The sequence below is a fragment of the Pelodiscus sinensis genome, chromosome 6 (genome assembly GCF_052426305.1).
Source record: "Pelodiscus sinensis isolate ZL-2025 chromosome 6, ASM5242630v1, whole genome shotgun sequence".
NCBI lineage: Eukaryota > Metazoa > Chordata > Testudines > Trionychidae > Pelodiscus > Pelodiscus sinensis.
In genome coordinates, this window is record NC_143057.1 from 121,630,508 (window position 1) to 121,646,728 (window position 16,221).

Below are 16,221 nucleotides of genomic sequence, written 5' to 3' on the forward strand. Positions count from 1 at the left end.
CCACCAGGGCACCTGTGCTTTTTCCTTTCCCCCCTTCTTTCAAAAGAACTCCTTCTTCCTTGTCCACACATTCCTTTTTCCAAAAGAGCTCTTTCAGAAAAAGGCTTCTTCCTGGTAGAATGAGGATTACCAATGTCAGGAAAAACCCTCTTTTCTTTCAATTTCCTTTTGGAAGAACACAATTGCAGTGTGGATGTAATTGAAGTTTTTTCAGAAAAAAAGCAGTTCTTCCGAAAAAACTCTGTAGTGTAAACATATGCAAAGTGATGGTCCCCAGCCACTATAAAACTTGCAAATTGTGTAACAGCCTCTGGGACTTTTTTTTTTTAAAAACCAGAATGAAAGGAAACCTTTGACAGTCAGCAATTGGCCATCCCATGTGCTTGGCAATCCCTGAGCATATCAACAGAGATTCTTAGAGATTTCATGGAGGAAGGGAATATTGATATCAGCTGAGAGATAGCATCCATATATACTCCAGATACTGTAGTGAAAAGATCCCTTACATGTTGGTCATGGCAGTAAGTGTGTCTGCTCTCAAGTGTAAAATCAAAGGCAATTATTTCCCATGCATTTACATTTCAATTTTGGATAGCCAAACTAAAACTAAATAGTTACCATTAACAAAGAGAAAGGGGGAGGGGTGAATTCAAAGCTTGGATGTAGTTGGATCTTGCCTCCCTTCTAACGCAAAAACCCAGACTGTACAGTACTTTCAAAATAAAGGGAGGTGCTAAAGGACAGTTTTTGCCACAGTCTTATACCAGGTCCAGGTTTTTTGTAGGGGGGTATAGGTGAAGCTCCACTATCTTTTATTTTTATTGTATATTTTATATTTATATTTTACAGTATATGTATTTGTTTGTGGCCAAAATTTGGTCAGATCTCATAGAGTCCCCATCCTGGGTCAAAGTTTCTGGAGAACAGCTGTAGTCTGTGCAGAGAGGTAGGTGTGTGTGTGGGGGGGGGGGGGGAGGTAGAGGGATAGTTACAGTGCAGGAGAAGCATCCAAAAGTGATCATTTTTCTTTCTTTTTTAATGAAGTGGAATTGGGATTGTCAGCCCCACAGACTCACTCAGTGCAGCCTCCAGATTGACTGGATGAGTTTGCTAGAATTAGAAGCAGCTCCATTTGTTCTGTAGTTAAACAGCTTTTTCCTGGGGCAAGGGGGGCACTGACCCTCTGTCTGTGGATGCTGTGGTCACAGGAGGACCATCATTTGATTTCCATTGATGCAACAAAATTGTGCTGGGAACCAAAAGTTGGCTGGATCCAGCAGGATTCAGGTGCCAGGTTTCAGATCCAAGAGGGGCTGTGGGTGTTTTAGCAGCAGACTTTTTTTTTCTATACAGTATAATACGATAGGATTAGATTCCAAACTGATCAGATCCAGGCAGACCCATCTTTTACCTGAAGGAAGGTCAGGAGAAGAGAAGGCTACTGTTCTTGCACTTCTAAGGGGGAGGGGAGTAGACACAGGATATTTAGTGACTCGGATCTATTATATATATGATATCAAATATAGGGAAACCACGTTGGAGTTTGGTCGTTTGACCCTAAGACATTACATCGTCACCACCTCCCTGCATCATTGCAACCTGACTATCAAATTAATACATAACACTTAATAGAACATAAACTGGCTGTGGATTATACAAGAGCATGTTTGGCTGTAGGAATTAGCATCTTTTTTCTGTGTCAGGCTGAGAATGTGAGCGGATCTCCTGCAGCCGAGCAGTTAAAATAATTGATGAGTGTGTGCTGAATCCCCAGGAGGAGTGGGGTGGGGGTGAAGGGGGGTGAAGGTGCTGATTTCAGCCCTGTAGCGTCAGGATTGCGTCAATTTGGGTCTCAACCACGTCTTCAGTCTCAGAGCGGAGCTACTCAGAAGAGCCAAAACGGGAAGGGGGTTGCAAATCACTGCGAAGAGGGAAGGTCTAAAAGCTCCCTCCCCTCCTCCCCCAATATAGCCTCCTCCTCCTAAACCTTCCCGATCTTTCATGTTTGTGTTTTCATCACGCTGGAAAATAAGGCTCCGTTGGGTTTGTGCAAGCTAAGATCTGGGCTGAGAAGGGGAAGTGCGTTTCGGTACCTTGGACAGAGCACGCCGCAAAAATGGCTCCGATTTCAGCTACCAGAGAAGAATTTGGTAAGCAAGTTCCATCCCAAACTTACAATGCCGGGCAATTTCCATCCTTAAGCCTTAGAACTGGCTGCATATTTGTATGAACATTCCATTTAGTGATCTTGGGAGAGCTAACATTCTATACTAAGAATATGCATGACATCTTGTCTAACTTACCTCTGCAGCCTCCTTATCTCTCTTTCGAAGGAATCACTTGAACACAATCTATTTTTATGGTTTAGACGTTTATAGATACCTAATTTTCTTTTTTGTTTTTGCAGTCCATGCACTGGCAACCATTAGGACTGTGTGTGTGTGTGTGTGTGTGTGTGTATCATATATATATTCTTCTAATCGATGCTGCTAGGTAGGTGAATAAGTGATAATACAACTTATTTTAAACGTATTTAGGTGCAGGGGATATTAACATAAGAGGATAATAATACAAAAAAGTTTTAAGTTCAACATTTTTGTTGAATATAGGATTAATTTTATTTTGAGAGAATGGGAGTTGCAGGAACAGTCCCATAAATGTGTGTGAGTGTGTGTGTGTGTGTGTACATTTAAGAGATATACCTTTATTTAGAGTTTATAAAATGTTTCTTAATTATCCTTTATAAAACATTTACTCTAGCACAGGTGCAAATCTGAATGCACTCCCTTGATTTAAGGGGCACAAATGCAGATTTATATATGTGTTACTGAGATCTGGAGCTGCTCTGGTATTAATACATAGCATCTCAAGGAACTCTACCTTTTCTGAGTGACTGGACAATTGATTTACCATAGGAAAATAGCAAAAACACAGGTTCTGGCTAACTGCAGTAAATGTGTAGCAATGTTATTTACCATTTCATCTCCCTGCCCACACCACCCACCTGGGAGTTTCTAACTACATTTGTAACATTTTGCTCACCTGATGACTAATTTAATGAAGATAATTAATTTGTGTACCAATTTTGTGCTATCAATGCTATTATCAAAAGCTGAAGATGTAATATTGTTCACACTTATATAAACAGACTATCTAAATGTGAACTAATGAAAAAGTGTTACAAAAATGCAAAGTCATACTCAAAACCTGTTTAAGCTGTGCTAATAATTACATTATCACATCTTGTTCTCTCCTATTTCATCTTAAGCAATTTCCCCTTTGGTACCCTGAGGAATTGTCTAAACTCATGCCATGTGCTTAACTTTAAAAAAATGAATTCACTTATTGATCACATATGTCATTTTTCAGTCATTTTATTGAGTTCTTTTATTTAATTATAAGAAATGATACAGAGTAAGGGTAGAAGGCAAAATGACACAATTGATAGAAGAAATGAAGAGCCACGTCAAACCCTTTGCTGGAAATGTATCTCCCGATATCTCTTTGTAATGCTATTTTTTCAGTCACTTCAATAATAAAAAAAGATATTACTGTACATGAAAATGATTTCCTTCTGTATAGCCTGTAACTATACATAACAGACTCATTCATATAAGACCCCTGTGCTCTCTCTCAACTGGAAAGATCTACTAATCATGTGCTAAAGAACCAGAACTCTTAAATAAAGAACATACTTATCTTTATTCATACAAAATGTCATCACATTAATATTTTACTAGTTCCTCACTCTTACATTGAAGTGGATTGTGCTCTGATTGGTATATTGTAGAAAGTTAAAATGTGTTACTTATGGGACAAATTGGGTTTCCAGTAAGTTGTTCTCATTTGGCTCTTCATTGCATGCTTATGAAATAATGACATACTCTATATGCAACCACTTTATCCACATTCCAAATCAGATTATAACCCTTGCACATATTTCCCCTTAGAAATGTAATTTTTAAATCCATGACTCATATGAACATGGGAGAAGAATCTAGCTCTAGTACTTTTCATAATATAGGATCTAATGAAATATGAAAGAAACAAAAGCCCTCCTTCTGTTACTTTTAAATTCCACATGATTTTTATTGATAGTCAGATAGGTTCAATATTTAATGGATAGCAATATAGTGGGTTTTCTTGTTTCTAAATTTGAACATTAATGCACAATGCTCAGGAAGCAGGAAAAAGATGATTGATATGGTACAATACAATACGATCCGATAAGATAGTTTGAGGGAGTCACTCCTGCAAAAAGATGAGTTGAATACCATCGCCTTGTATTAAACACAGCATCTTCATGGGATACCTCTAACCAGTTATGGGGTCAGAACATAAAACATTTACCTCCTTCAATACACAGAGGAGTCCAAGGAGCAATGTAAAAAAGTAGATGGCATAAATAAGTAATGCATATTTCAAATTCTGTTTAAGCAACCGAATCCTGATAACTTAGTGCAGAAGCTGCAGGAGGGAGCTGAAAATGCTTTTGCCTCAGGGGTTCATAGCAATGGGGTTGTTTGAAGTGAACCTAGAAACTGCACAGAGAAAGGAGCCATTTCAGAAAATAATTATTAATGATATTGTATTGTCCTACTGTTTTCCTCCCAATCACTCTGCTGTTAACAAGAAATAAACAATAAACTGCAATAATTGGCTACCCTATGTATGTGGAAAAGCACTATCGTAAAGAGTCCCTCTTGCTGTGTGGCTATGCATTTAAACCTGCAGGTGGCGTGAAATATACACAGATCCTTTTCAATATGTACAACGGAAAACATTTCAATCTGCTTAGTTTGCTGCTAGTGCCATGTCTTTAGAGTGTATTTTCAAATATATTACAACATTATCTCTAGCACTGCTTTTTACATGTTTGTTACTATTAATTTAATTTGCAGATGAAATTCCTACAGTGGTTGGGATCTTTAGTGCTTTTGGCCTTGTCTTCACAGTCTCCCTCTTCGCTTGGATCTGCTGCCAGCGTAAATCTTCCAAATCCAACAAGACCCCTCCCTACAAATTTGTCCATGTGCTGAAGGGAGTTGACATTTATCCAGAGAACCTCAACAGTAAGAAAAAATTTGGAGCAGATGACAAATGTGAAGCAAAAAGCAAACCAGTGATGCCAAAGAATTCTCTTCACCTTGACCTGGAGAAGAGAGATTTGAATGGCAACTTCCCCAAAACAACCCCCAAAATCCAGAGCTCTCCAGATGTTGAGAACTTGACTCCAAAGCATTTTGCAGAAAGGGAGAAAAATTCAATCTCCCCCGAGAGCATAAAATCCAACACTTCACTGTCTTCTGAAGAGAAACAAGACAAGTTAGGGACTCTCTTTTTCTCTTTAGAGTACAACTTTGAGAAGAAGGCATTTGTGGTAAACATCAAAGAAGCACGTGGATTGCCAGCCATGGATGAGCAGTCCATGACTTCTGATCCCTACATCAAAATGACAATCTTGCCCGAGAAGAAGCACAAGGTGAAAACCAGAGTGCTGAGAAAAACCTTAGATCCAGCTTTTGATGAAACCTTCACCTTTTATGGGATCCCCTATAGCCAAGTCCAAGATTTAATCCTTCACTTTATGATCTTGAGTTTTGACAGGTTTTCCAGAGATGACGTAATTGGAGAAGTCCTCATGCCACTGGAAGGAGTTGAATTGTCAGAAGGAAGGATGTTAATGAACAGAGAGATCATCAAAAGAAATGTTAGGGTAATCTATTTTAAATATCTTTGAAAGTACTTTGGTGTTTTTTATAATCATATTATTATTTTATTGGTATCTTAGAAAAGTAGGGAAAGAGCTGATCATTACAACCATTGAGAAGATTTGCCTGGTGGCATTATGGGGAGACAAGAATACAAGTGCAATCAAAGATCACTCAGTGAGCTTTCTATAAGAAATTGCTAATAGGCCAAATCCTATTTTCTTATGCAATTGGTGCAATGTACTTCAATGGAACCACTTACGTTAGGTCAGCAGGACCTGACCCAAATTAATCAGGCTGGCAAGAACAAAATGAACAGCTTCTCCCCATTCTCTATTGATGATGGGCAATTACGACATTACTGAAAGCTTATTGAAGTCAATGGGAATCACTTAGTTGACTGCAAGCCATCCTAGACCAACAAATATTTATCCAATATTGTATTTGAAACCTTTCACATGTTGAATACATTTTCATTGAAACTATATTCATTGACATATGTGGTATTATCTGGTATCTTAAGTATTGTAACACAGGCTGAAGCTCTACTAATAAAAGGAGGATGCTCTGGGCAATCTCCTGGGCTCATTGAAATCCATCAGAACTCCTGTTGGATTAAGTGTGGTCCAGAATTTAACCCTTTATTGAATATCTAGGTTTTGGAAGAAAAGGTATTTCAAAGCCATCACAACTGAATTGTACTCACCAGTTCCTACGGATTTGGCACGTGTATTGATGTTAATGTAATTGCTTTAAAAAGATCAAGCATTACATCAAATTGAATTAATGACAGCAAGCCAATATTCCTATCAGCAATATTGTTATTTTTTACTCTAATGCTGCAGCACAACAGCTCAGTAATCTTGATACCGTACATATCAGAGAGGGTTGATCTTTTGGTCCCTAACTCTTGTATTTGCTTTTCTTGGTGTGAATCCATTGTTCTTGCAACTATAGAGAATAACCCTGATTTCTTCTTTCTTCCATTTAAATAATAGTCATCCAGTGAGTACTAGGGACAACATTTCATTAAAATTTTGAGTCTGTATTTGTCAAAATGTTTCATTGCAGATTATGGTCAATTGCAGTGTTTGATATACCTTTTCTGTTTTAGCTCTGTTTATAATTTTTTATTTTCACTGAGATATATTTCCTGTGATGGATGGTCAAGAATAATTTTAAATCTTTATGTTACTATAGACAGACTGAACTAATGGGTTTCTTCCATGACAATCTATATTTTCTCCTTGGTTTTCTGCTCAGTTTACTAACAAGCCATTGACACAGTTTTGTAACCAGAATACATTGGATCAAGTCTGATAAATAGTAGCATAGCACTATGATACCACTACTATTAGTAATACTACTGCAAATAGCTCCTTTACAGCTATACCAATGTGTTCCAGCATCTGGTCTCATGACATTTTCAAAAAGTATAATAATGACTCCAATTCACAGCAAAGATAATGACCAAGATATTTGCTCACAAAGGTTCTCTTTTCATCTCCGTAGAAGTCTTCTGGGCGTGGAGAATTACTGATCTCTCTCTGCTACCAATCTACAACAAACACTCTAACGGTGGTTGTTTTAAAAGCCAGACATCTACCCAAAGCTGATGTTTCAGGATTATCAGGTACTGACTTTAAAAACATACTAAGCTTGGGAAGTTACAGTTTAAAGATTTTGTCTGTGTTATCACCCATGGTCTCATGGCCTGTATGATCTGTCACTCATTCTTACATTGTTCACAGAGACAGGTAATATTTTGAATTCCAAGATTGATCCTATATAGTATTTGCTAAGAAATTAAGTATCTTTTCAGTGACCATGGAAGAAATCCTCTTCTCAAATAAGTCAATGAGTGTTGCTCTTTTCTTCTGTAGAACTCCTGTGACATCAACAGGATATTTGTTGGGAAATACTGCAGAAGTACAGTTTTATTGTAAATAAGAGATAATCTACAGGTGGTCTATAAGTGAAGCAGACCCGCAACTGCTGCAGTTCAACTAGTCCTGGAAAGTCAAGTTAAGATACACAACTCCAGCTATGTAAAATATGTAGTTGCAATCAGTTTACCTTAAGCCAAGAGGAAGGTCTATGGGAGCAAATGCTCCTATCAACTTCTCTTACTCCTCATGACTGCCAAGAATACCAGCACCAGCCAGACATGCCCTCCGCATTCGATTTACTGGGTCTTAATTAGACTCACTAAATCGAATGCCAGAAGATTGATCTCCAGCACAGCAAGTATAGTTTTGTCCAAAGAGTTACATCAGTCATTAATCTGGCCCATTACGTGATATTTGCTATGTAAGATAAGTCACTTGTAATATGATATGTGTGCATTGTAATGCAGTACCCTGGGGCTGTATTAAGGAAAAGCTGGTTTTACAACCTATTCTCATCATTTTATTTGTTACTCTCTCTTTTTGTGGGAATTCCACAGATATGCACAGAGACAGACAGACACTATACTATATTTCTTCAATTCCTTTTAAAGAGCTATTAGTAAGAGCATATCAAGCACTAGGCACCAAGATATAATTTAATTTCACAGTACAATGCAAAGGACTGTTCTGAGCATAAAATGAAAACCTCTTCAACCCTCAAAGCACCTCTTCCTGAATGCCCAAAAGAAAAGATGAGCTTTGCGGGATTCATGGGCCACGGAGAAGAGTCGTCTCTCAGGGAATCAGATGCAAGTGTGACAAAATAGACCCCTGTGACTCCTTGTATGGGAGTATTCCTTGTATGGTCAGATAAACAACTGCTCATATTTCCCTTCTCAGCAAGCTAGGAAGTGATTTACTTGGGAGATTCCATATAGCCCTCTATGATGTCCCAGCATCGCAACAAAACCTCCTGATATGTGGTATAATAGTCTGCTGATAGTGCTAGAAGAAGAAAACTGGACACTTTAGACTTATCTCTGGCTGGGAGATGCTAACCAGCAATATTTATTTAGCTAGAGATTAAGAGCACTCTACAGCACTTTGATAGGCATTGATTTTAATTTACAGAATGCTGGAGTGGTGTTTGTGTTTCAAAAGGCCAGTTAATTAATTAATTATTTAAAGTGTATTCCTATAGTGTTGTTTAACTATGAAAGTGTAGTATGAAAGTAGAAATACATTCTAACACACTTTGTCACTATCATATTGCACTTGAATCTGTGCAGTACAATCTTTGTTTCTGTATTTCTGCATCATATACTATTAGGTCAAATTGACCAAGTAACTTTCGCACCATCCAGCTATTCCAGTTTGATGTTTTTGGCCCAGCAATTCTAAATGGGATTTGTGTTTAGTTCTGATCATTAGTAAAAGTCTATTCATTCAACGGAAGAAGAGTCAAGCAAAATTTGAAAGCTGTTGAAAAAAAAAGTTGGATCAATTCACAGGATTAATAAATTATGGACCAAATTGAATGTTGTGATTTTACTACTTCATTCTGTGCCAATGATGCAAAGCAGTCATCAACTTGCAGAAGTCTGGATGTATTTAGCATGTCCACAAATTCAACCCTATATTTGGAATTGCTGCTTCAAAATAACCCAATTAAAATTTATGAGGTGAAATTAATCAAGTGGATTAAAATCACAGGAGTTACACTAAGAATACAACATCTGAATAAGTGTTTTTTGCCCACAAAAGTTTATGCCCAAATAAATCTGTTAGTCTTTAAGATGCCACAGGACTCGTTGTTTTTGCACATGCATACTAACACGGCTTCCCTTCTGAGACTAAAAATATATTTTTTCTAGTCAACCATTTTTTTTTCTATTTTCTTTTCTTCTATGAATTTGCATGCACAATTCTCATTAAGAATGTGGCTTATCCTGAACATGTAAATGTAAATAACTAATTATACATGAATTTAGAGTTTAACATTTCTGCCAGCAGGCAAATAGAAAAATAAAGAACCAAATCTAATATTTACCAGTTATGAATCAGTTGGTGAAGATACAGTTTATTTCTTTTGTAAATATCCAACAAAGCTTGCTGTTGTCACAGAGTAAAAAGTTTGTTGTGGTCATAGGGTAAAATTTTACAACTGGGGCCTTTTTTTCCCCAACATATACTTGTTTATGGCAACACCTGATTGTGTTATCATTATGTTGGTAGAATATATCTCCCATGAATTCCTGTTGGATAGCTATCAATAGTGGGGTTTTTTTGCTTATCATTGCAGATCCTTATGTCAAAGTGAACCTCTACCATGCTAAGAAGAGAATCTCCAAGAAGAAAACCCATGTGAAGAAATGCACCCCTAATGCAGTATTCAATGAACTGTTTGTCTTTGACATTCCTTGTGAGGGCCTTGAAGATATCAGCATTGAATTTTTGGTTTTGGATTCAGATAGGGGGTCCAGGAATGAGATTATTGGCCGATTAACCCTAGGAGCTTCAGCAGAAGGGACAAGTGGAGAACATTGGAAGGAAATTTGTGAATATCCTAGGAGACAAATTGCCAAGTGGCATATGTTGTGTGATGGTTAGAAATCTAGAAATGGGTTGGAACTTTAAAAAAAATGTTTCCATAGGCAAGGAGCAATTTTCTTTCTGTGTAATGTATAATTACAGGCTTGTAACAAGACATCCTTTTTGTTAAGACTGGATTGAATTATCAGACTGGAAAGCAACTAAATTTTCACAAAGGTCTTTCTAATCCATAGAACCTTGACATGATTTCATATGATATTCATATTCTGCTGGAGTTTACATAGTAATAGACTTGTGAAGCAGTGTAAACTTCAATAAGAGCAGTCTATCTTTATGAATAAATCACTGGAAACTGTAGATTACTACTCCATGCAGAAAATGATAACCTCATTAATATATATTGCTAGATCAAGGGACAGACTTTTTTTTAAGTCTAAAAAGTGGGAATGCGTGAGAGACAGAAAGAATACTTAGCTTGGCTTACCATTGTATGAGAAACCTTCTCTTATGGAAACTCAAGCAATTTTCCTAAGTTGAGGGTACTTAAACTTTGAATAACCCAAATGCAAGAAATTTTCAACAACTTGCTTTGCATATCACATCAGGTGCAAATAGTTGTTATGTGTGTGAAATATTGTATAATAATTTTTGTTTTGGGATTTTTTATTATTATTACTGTGGATGAAACAAGTATGGTCTAAAAGTAGCAAACAAATTAAAATGAATAGTTTTATAAAAAGGGCTCAGATAAAGGTGAATACACGTTTACAATATGGTTATGATCTGTGCTATAAGTACGACCTGAGATTCCTTCCCCCTATGCCTAGGTCAGACATAGAGCATTTCTAATGAAGGTAAAACATTTACTGAAATGTGCAGAATATTACAATGAATGGTCTTTCATGAGTTATATTTTTTAAAAGTTGGAAATATCTACAAAAAAGTCTCTACCATTTTTTCTATTTGCTTTATTAAAATAATAATTAAAAAAACACAAATTGTATTGTATTGTGTGGCAGAAATCAAAGCCCTAATCCCATTAAAACATATCTGTGTGTTTAAGTTTACACACTGTGAGTGGTCTCCCTGAAATCAATAAGACTATTTGCAAAGTATAAAGCATAACAGATCTTTACAGGACTGAGGCCAAAACTAGCATTATAACCACAAGCTAACTCACCTTAGAGGAACAATTTTAAAGTAGAACCTCATTTCAATCATTTTCATGTATCCATGGCTGATTGTATTGAAAAATGGGGAGGGAAAGGGAGAGGGAAACAAACTTAAGATTTCACTGTAGTGTGCAACATGTATGTATCAAGTGATTTAAATGTGATCACAGTGCCAGATTGGGGAAATATGTGTAATAATAAAGTAAATGCATATACACTAATTTCTTATGCAGGGTTGTCTGCAAATACTTTTCCTATGTTCTTTTTGAATGATAAGCTTTGTAAAGAAGAATATTTGAAACATATTAGGTAGGAATACAGAGAATTAAAAGAAAATGTAGGATCAGTTTCTGATACCCTTGGTCAGACTCAGTACCTCCTTCCTTCACATGTAATCCCACTGAAAACAGTGAGACTGCTTGAGAATTAATGTATCACAGCATGAAGAGGGGCTGCAGAATGCAGCTAAGATGATGAAAGAATTTTAACAATTTGGTACTGTACTAGACTTTCAGAGAAGAGATTGTTGAAGCCTATTGGCATTTTGCTGCTGGCTTCAGTGGGTCCATAATTTGTCCATAAAATGACAAAGTGGAGGTAGTTGGAATGTTAAATATGCAAGAACAAAATAAATACTACTGGAAGAATTCCATTTAGGTTCTTTTGGGTTTTGTGTTAGTGCTTTCTCAAGTTTTTGAGAATGTGTTTGATATCACAATGTTTATAAAGTTCTGTAAAATGAATTTTCAAAACAACTTCTATACAGATTTTACGACAATAGTTAGTGTAAATGAAATTCATTTTGTTTGTACAAAAGAATAAAAACTGTTTAGATACTGATTAGCTACTTCAAGGCTAGAGTTTGTTAACCTTATATACAAAGGGTCAGATCCAAAGTCCAATTAAGTCAAAAGAAAAAAATCCCATTGACTTGGTGGGCTTTGAATGAGTACCATATAGTGGTGCCTTAATCATAATAGTCCTAGCCAATGGAACAATTTAGGAGTAAACTACTACTCGGCATATTTAAGGGTGATTGAATCTTGCCCCAAAAAAGTAGCATTATGGAGCAAGCCAGCAACATCTTTATTAGAGTAAAAAAATAATGTTATGAAAGCAATCCACTAAAGTCAATGGGGTTGTCTTGTATTATAAGGTAGAACTAAAGCAAAGATAAAGTTATTACAATTAGAACCACAAGTAGCACAATGTCTCCATTAATGTGATCAGATGATGAGATTTAACATCATTCTGTAGTGAATACAAAGCCTTTCATTCAGTACAATATATGAAGTCTCCTTTTCATTTCTTTCTTTCTTTCTTTCTTTCTTTCTTTCTTTCTTTCTTTCTTTCTTTCTTTCTTTCTTTCTTTCTTTCTTTCTTTCTTTCTTTCTTTCTTTCTTTCTTTCTTTCTTTTGTTTTTAGAAAAAAATGTCAGCCAAAGGCTGCAGTCATCTGTCATTTATCCACCCAATGTGATGTTGTCAGGAGGATGTTTTAAAGTTTCCATAGCTGTCTACGGGTTAATATTTCTACCAGATAAATGACAGCTGGGGAGGGAGGGGCGGAGAGAGGGAGTTGGGAAGTAAAGAACTTTTTATTACTCTGGAAGAACTGTAAATAGGATTTTTGTGTTTACGTTAAAGCACTGATTAGCTTGTAAAGTTGAGTAAAAATGATTTGTGACCCATTCATAAACCAGACATGGGAGGAGAAAAACTGATCCTTCCCCAAAATGAGAAATTTTGCCATTTTATAAAGTATATAATTCTCAATGTGAATCTCTTGAGCTCTGTTAAGGATACTGTACTGTATTAAACATGTAAAATAATGTTTGTCTAAGTAGCTTATGAAAAAAAACTGAATGGGAGGTTATTCATGTCTGAAGTTCTGTTGTGACTAAATAACTGATTTCTTATGCTGTTGTAACTTGATAGAAGTTATTTGGGAGGAAGCATGGTGTATGAGGTTTTGTAAGTTTTTGTGCCAGCTCTGTATGTTGTGCCATGTATGTAAGACAAGAATAAACTGCTGCTTTCATTCATCTCATCCCAACATAAATATTCTACCAATGTACGTTTTCAATAGACTCAATGATGTTCTTGGTCTTTGCTTACACACCTTCACCAGATATGTTGTCCCTCTCTAAATCCCTACTCCCAAATAATACCTAGGTAGAATCATTTTATGGTACCTAAGGCTTTGTGTATTATGATTATCTTCACACTTAGATCCTTATCCCATGTTCTAAATGCACAATATCTTTCCACCCCATTTGGTTGTAAAGTGGCTTATGCATTTGGTGCTAGATTCTGAGCTGGATTTCACCAGAATCTGTTTAGCCACCTATGTTCACTACCAGGACTTCAAGTCTAGAGGTGCAGAAGTAAACAGTGGTGCAACTTCATTTATTCCTTATCCAGAGGTGGTGGGAAACAGGTGGAAACTTAGTTCTATTCCCTCCCCCATCCCCCACTACCTTGCCAGGAGCAAATTATGACACCTTGGAAGGACATTGTGACTAAGATGTATATATCTCGGTCACAATTTCTTCCAGAGATGGAAACTAAGGATGTTTAGAGGCAGGTAACTGGATAATCGTGTAGTTGATACAATTTATATGGACTGTATGATTAGTCAATAAAGAAAGGCTCTGCACCCGCTGCGGGTCAGCAGTTAACATGTAGTAAGAGCTGGGAGTGCAGGCAGTGCCACTCCTACTACATGTAAACATAGAGCTGCAAGGGGGTAGCTCCTGGACCTGGCATGAGCCAGGACTAAGCTGAGCTTGCTCAGTTCCAGCTTGTGCCAGGTCCAGCAGCTCCTGTCTGTGGGGGGTCCCAGCTCCACACTGGAACCTCCTATGGACAGGGGCTGCTGCTGGAGCAGCCTTCCCTGGTCCCTCTGCAATGATAGAGGTAGCCGCACGGGGGTGGGAGGCACAAGCAGCATGCAGAGACAGTGCTGGGGGGAACCAGCTTTTAAGCCAGCTCCCCCCACCACTGACTCCTGCTTCTCCCCACTTGCTTCTTTGATCAGACATCCCAGTAAGGATGCAAAAGGGTAGTCAATTAGTTGACTACCAATAAGCTCCCTGGGACCTGATTCAGAGGCAGAGGGAGAGGGGGGAATGCCAGCAGTCAACTTGACTACTCTTTTACATCCCTACCGGAAACTCCAGTGCGGATTAAACTTTCCCTTTCAAATTATCCGCAGAAAGGATATTGCTCAAGCAGAGTCAACATGCGATTCCCTGCACTGTGTCCTGCAAATGTGAATCAACTGTACTCTGGGAGGAGTTCCTTTGGGAGATTAGTAGTTGAGCTTTTTCTGCCCATACACCTCCTCTCTCTGTTCCTCCCCTTTCTCTGTTTTTCCTTCCCCTCAATACTTCCAAGAGAGGTCCCATGTTATGAGGCCTATCCACTAGGAACTGGCTGGAGGACACCACCCAGTATGAAGCAGCTCTCAAACTTTAATTATCTGAGGTAAATTCAAAAAAAGCAATCAAGAGATGAAAAAGCTGGAGTCCTTTACCAATCAACCCAAACATCTACTCCCTCATTTCTCAAAATCTTTAAAAATATACTTCCTAATGATTGAGAATGCATCGGTTTTATTTCAGCTCTTCAAACATGACTTATGGAAGATACTGCTAAAGTTTGTTTATCTTTTTTCTTTTTTGATCACTATAAAGCAAAGGGCCAATCCTAGCATTTGTCTGCACATAAAAAATTAATCCAGATTAATATAGGTAAGAAATTTAAAATAGAGTAACTCTTTTTGATTCATTCCATGTGTACTTTTATTCCAGAGTAAGACCTTTTTATTGTAAATGAGCTTAATCCATGTCCAAAGTGAATTAAACTAATTCAGAATAAGGCACACTTATTGCAACATTAATATAATGGCATGTGCAGTTCTGTTATTTCCTAGAGAGTCATGCATGTTGCAGACTGACTCTGAGGTTTAATGTAGTCCCAAAGACAATCACAAAGATAGCCATCTATTTTCTTTGACAGATGCTGTAAATATTTTAGCATGAGCCTGAAAACACAGTTGGATTTGAGGAAACAAATAAGAAGTATTTCACAAATATCAATAGCATTATTGATTCCTTTTCAACGATGTCCTCCAAATGAGATTGCCTCTAGGATGGTGTGAATGAAAACTCCAAGGAGGACATTAATGAATGGAAGCTTGGGAGCTTTGTACGTTGGCATTTAATGTCAGTGTATGTGAGCGCGTGGAGGGGGGAGGGGGGAGGGAACTATGCAGTTTTCTGCCCTCAATTTTCCTTTCAGATGCACACAAGACTTAACAGCGAAGATTGTAGTTACTAACTTTTTAATTAAATATTATTGGTCTTTTATTAATTTACTCTTTGGCTCCAGATTCCAGAATTTGTATGCTATTTTGGGTGGCATAGATTCCTCTAGCAAAATCCTTAGGCCACATCTATATTTGCGGAAAAGTTGACGTTGCAGTGGTGAATCTTCCAGTGTTCCATTAATCAGGTCTACTAAACATTCACTCAGTTGAATGCTGAAGGTGCCCCCATCAACTGTGGTACTCCTTGCTGTCATAAGGAGCAAGAGAAGTTGATGAGAGCGATTCTCCTGTCCACCTCCTGCTGTGGGAATGGCATCAAAGTTCAATTTAAGGTATGTCAACTCCAGTTACATTATTTACATGGCTGGAATTGTGTACCTTAAGGTGCCCTACCCCTGTAGTAGAGATCTCACCTTAGAGTTGTACAGTGCAGTGGATTTATATGAAGAAGGAAAGAAATGTGAAGCTGGGAATCAGTGTATGACAACAGATAGTTCTTCCAGGTTACAAGCAAGAGGTTATTAAGCAATGGAGAAAAATGTGGGTGGTACATCAGCATAGGGT

The 16,221-nt window shown here is 37.5% G+C and overlaps 1 protein-coding gene across 2 annotated transcripts; it reads left to right on the forward strand.

Annotated features, from left to right (window-relative positions):
- Positions 1 to 1,826: 1,826 nt before the first annotated feature.
- On the forward strand, positions 1,827 to 13,401 carry SYT4 (synaptotagmin 4). 2 transcript variants are annotated; one of them, XM_006136786.5, is made up of 4 exons: positions 1,827 to 2,150; positions 4,956 to 5,716; positions 7,224 to 7,344; positions 9,903 to 13,401. In XM_006136786.5, the coding sequence occupies exons 1-4, from the start codon at positions 2,117 to 2,119 to the stop codon at positions 10,208 to 10,210; spliced, it is 1,224 nt and encodes a 407-aa protein (XP_006136848.2). In that variant the 5' UTR covers positions 1,827 to 2,116; the 3' UTR covers positions 10,211 to 13,401. The 2 variants fall into 2 exon arrangements, with proteins under 2 accessions (XP_006136848.2, XP_006136847.2); XM_006136785.5 differs by having other exon boundaries at positions 1,832 to 2,150; positions 4,902 to 5,716.
- Positions 13,402 to 16,221: the final 2,820 nt, after the last annotated feature.

Bases quoted from the DNA above. Each gene is read 5' to 3' on its own strand.
- SYT4 (XM_006136785.5), top strand. From the start codon at position 2,117: ATGGCTCCGATTTCAGCTACCAGAGAAGAATTTG. The intron at 5,717-7,223 runs GTAATCTATTTT...TCATCTCCGTAG, and splicing joins TCATCAAAAGAAATGTTAGG to AAGTCTTCTGGGCGTGGAGA. The intron at 7,345-9,902 runs GTACTGACTTTA...TTATCATTGCAG, and splicing joins TGATGTTTCAGGATTATCAG to ATCCTTATGTCAAAGTGAAC.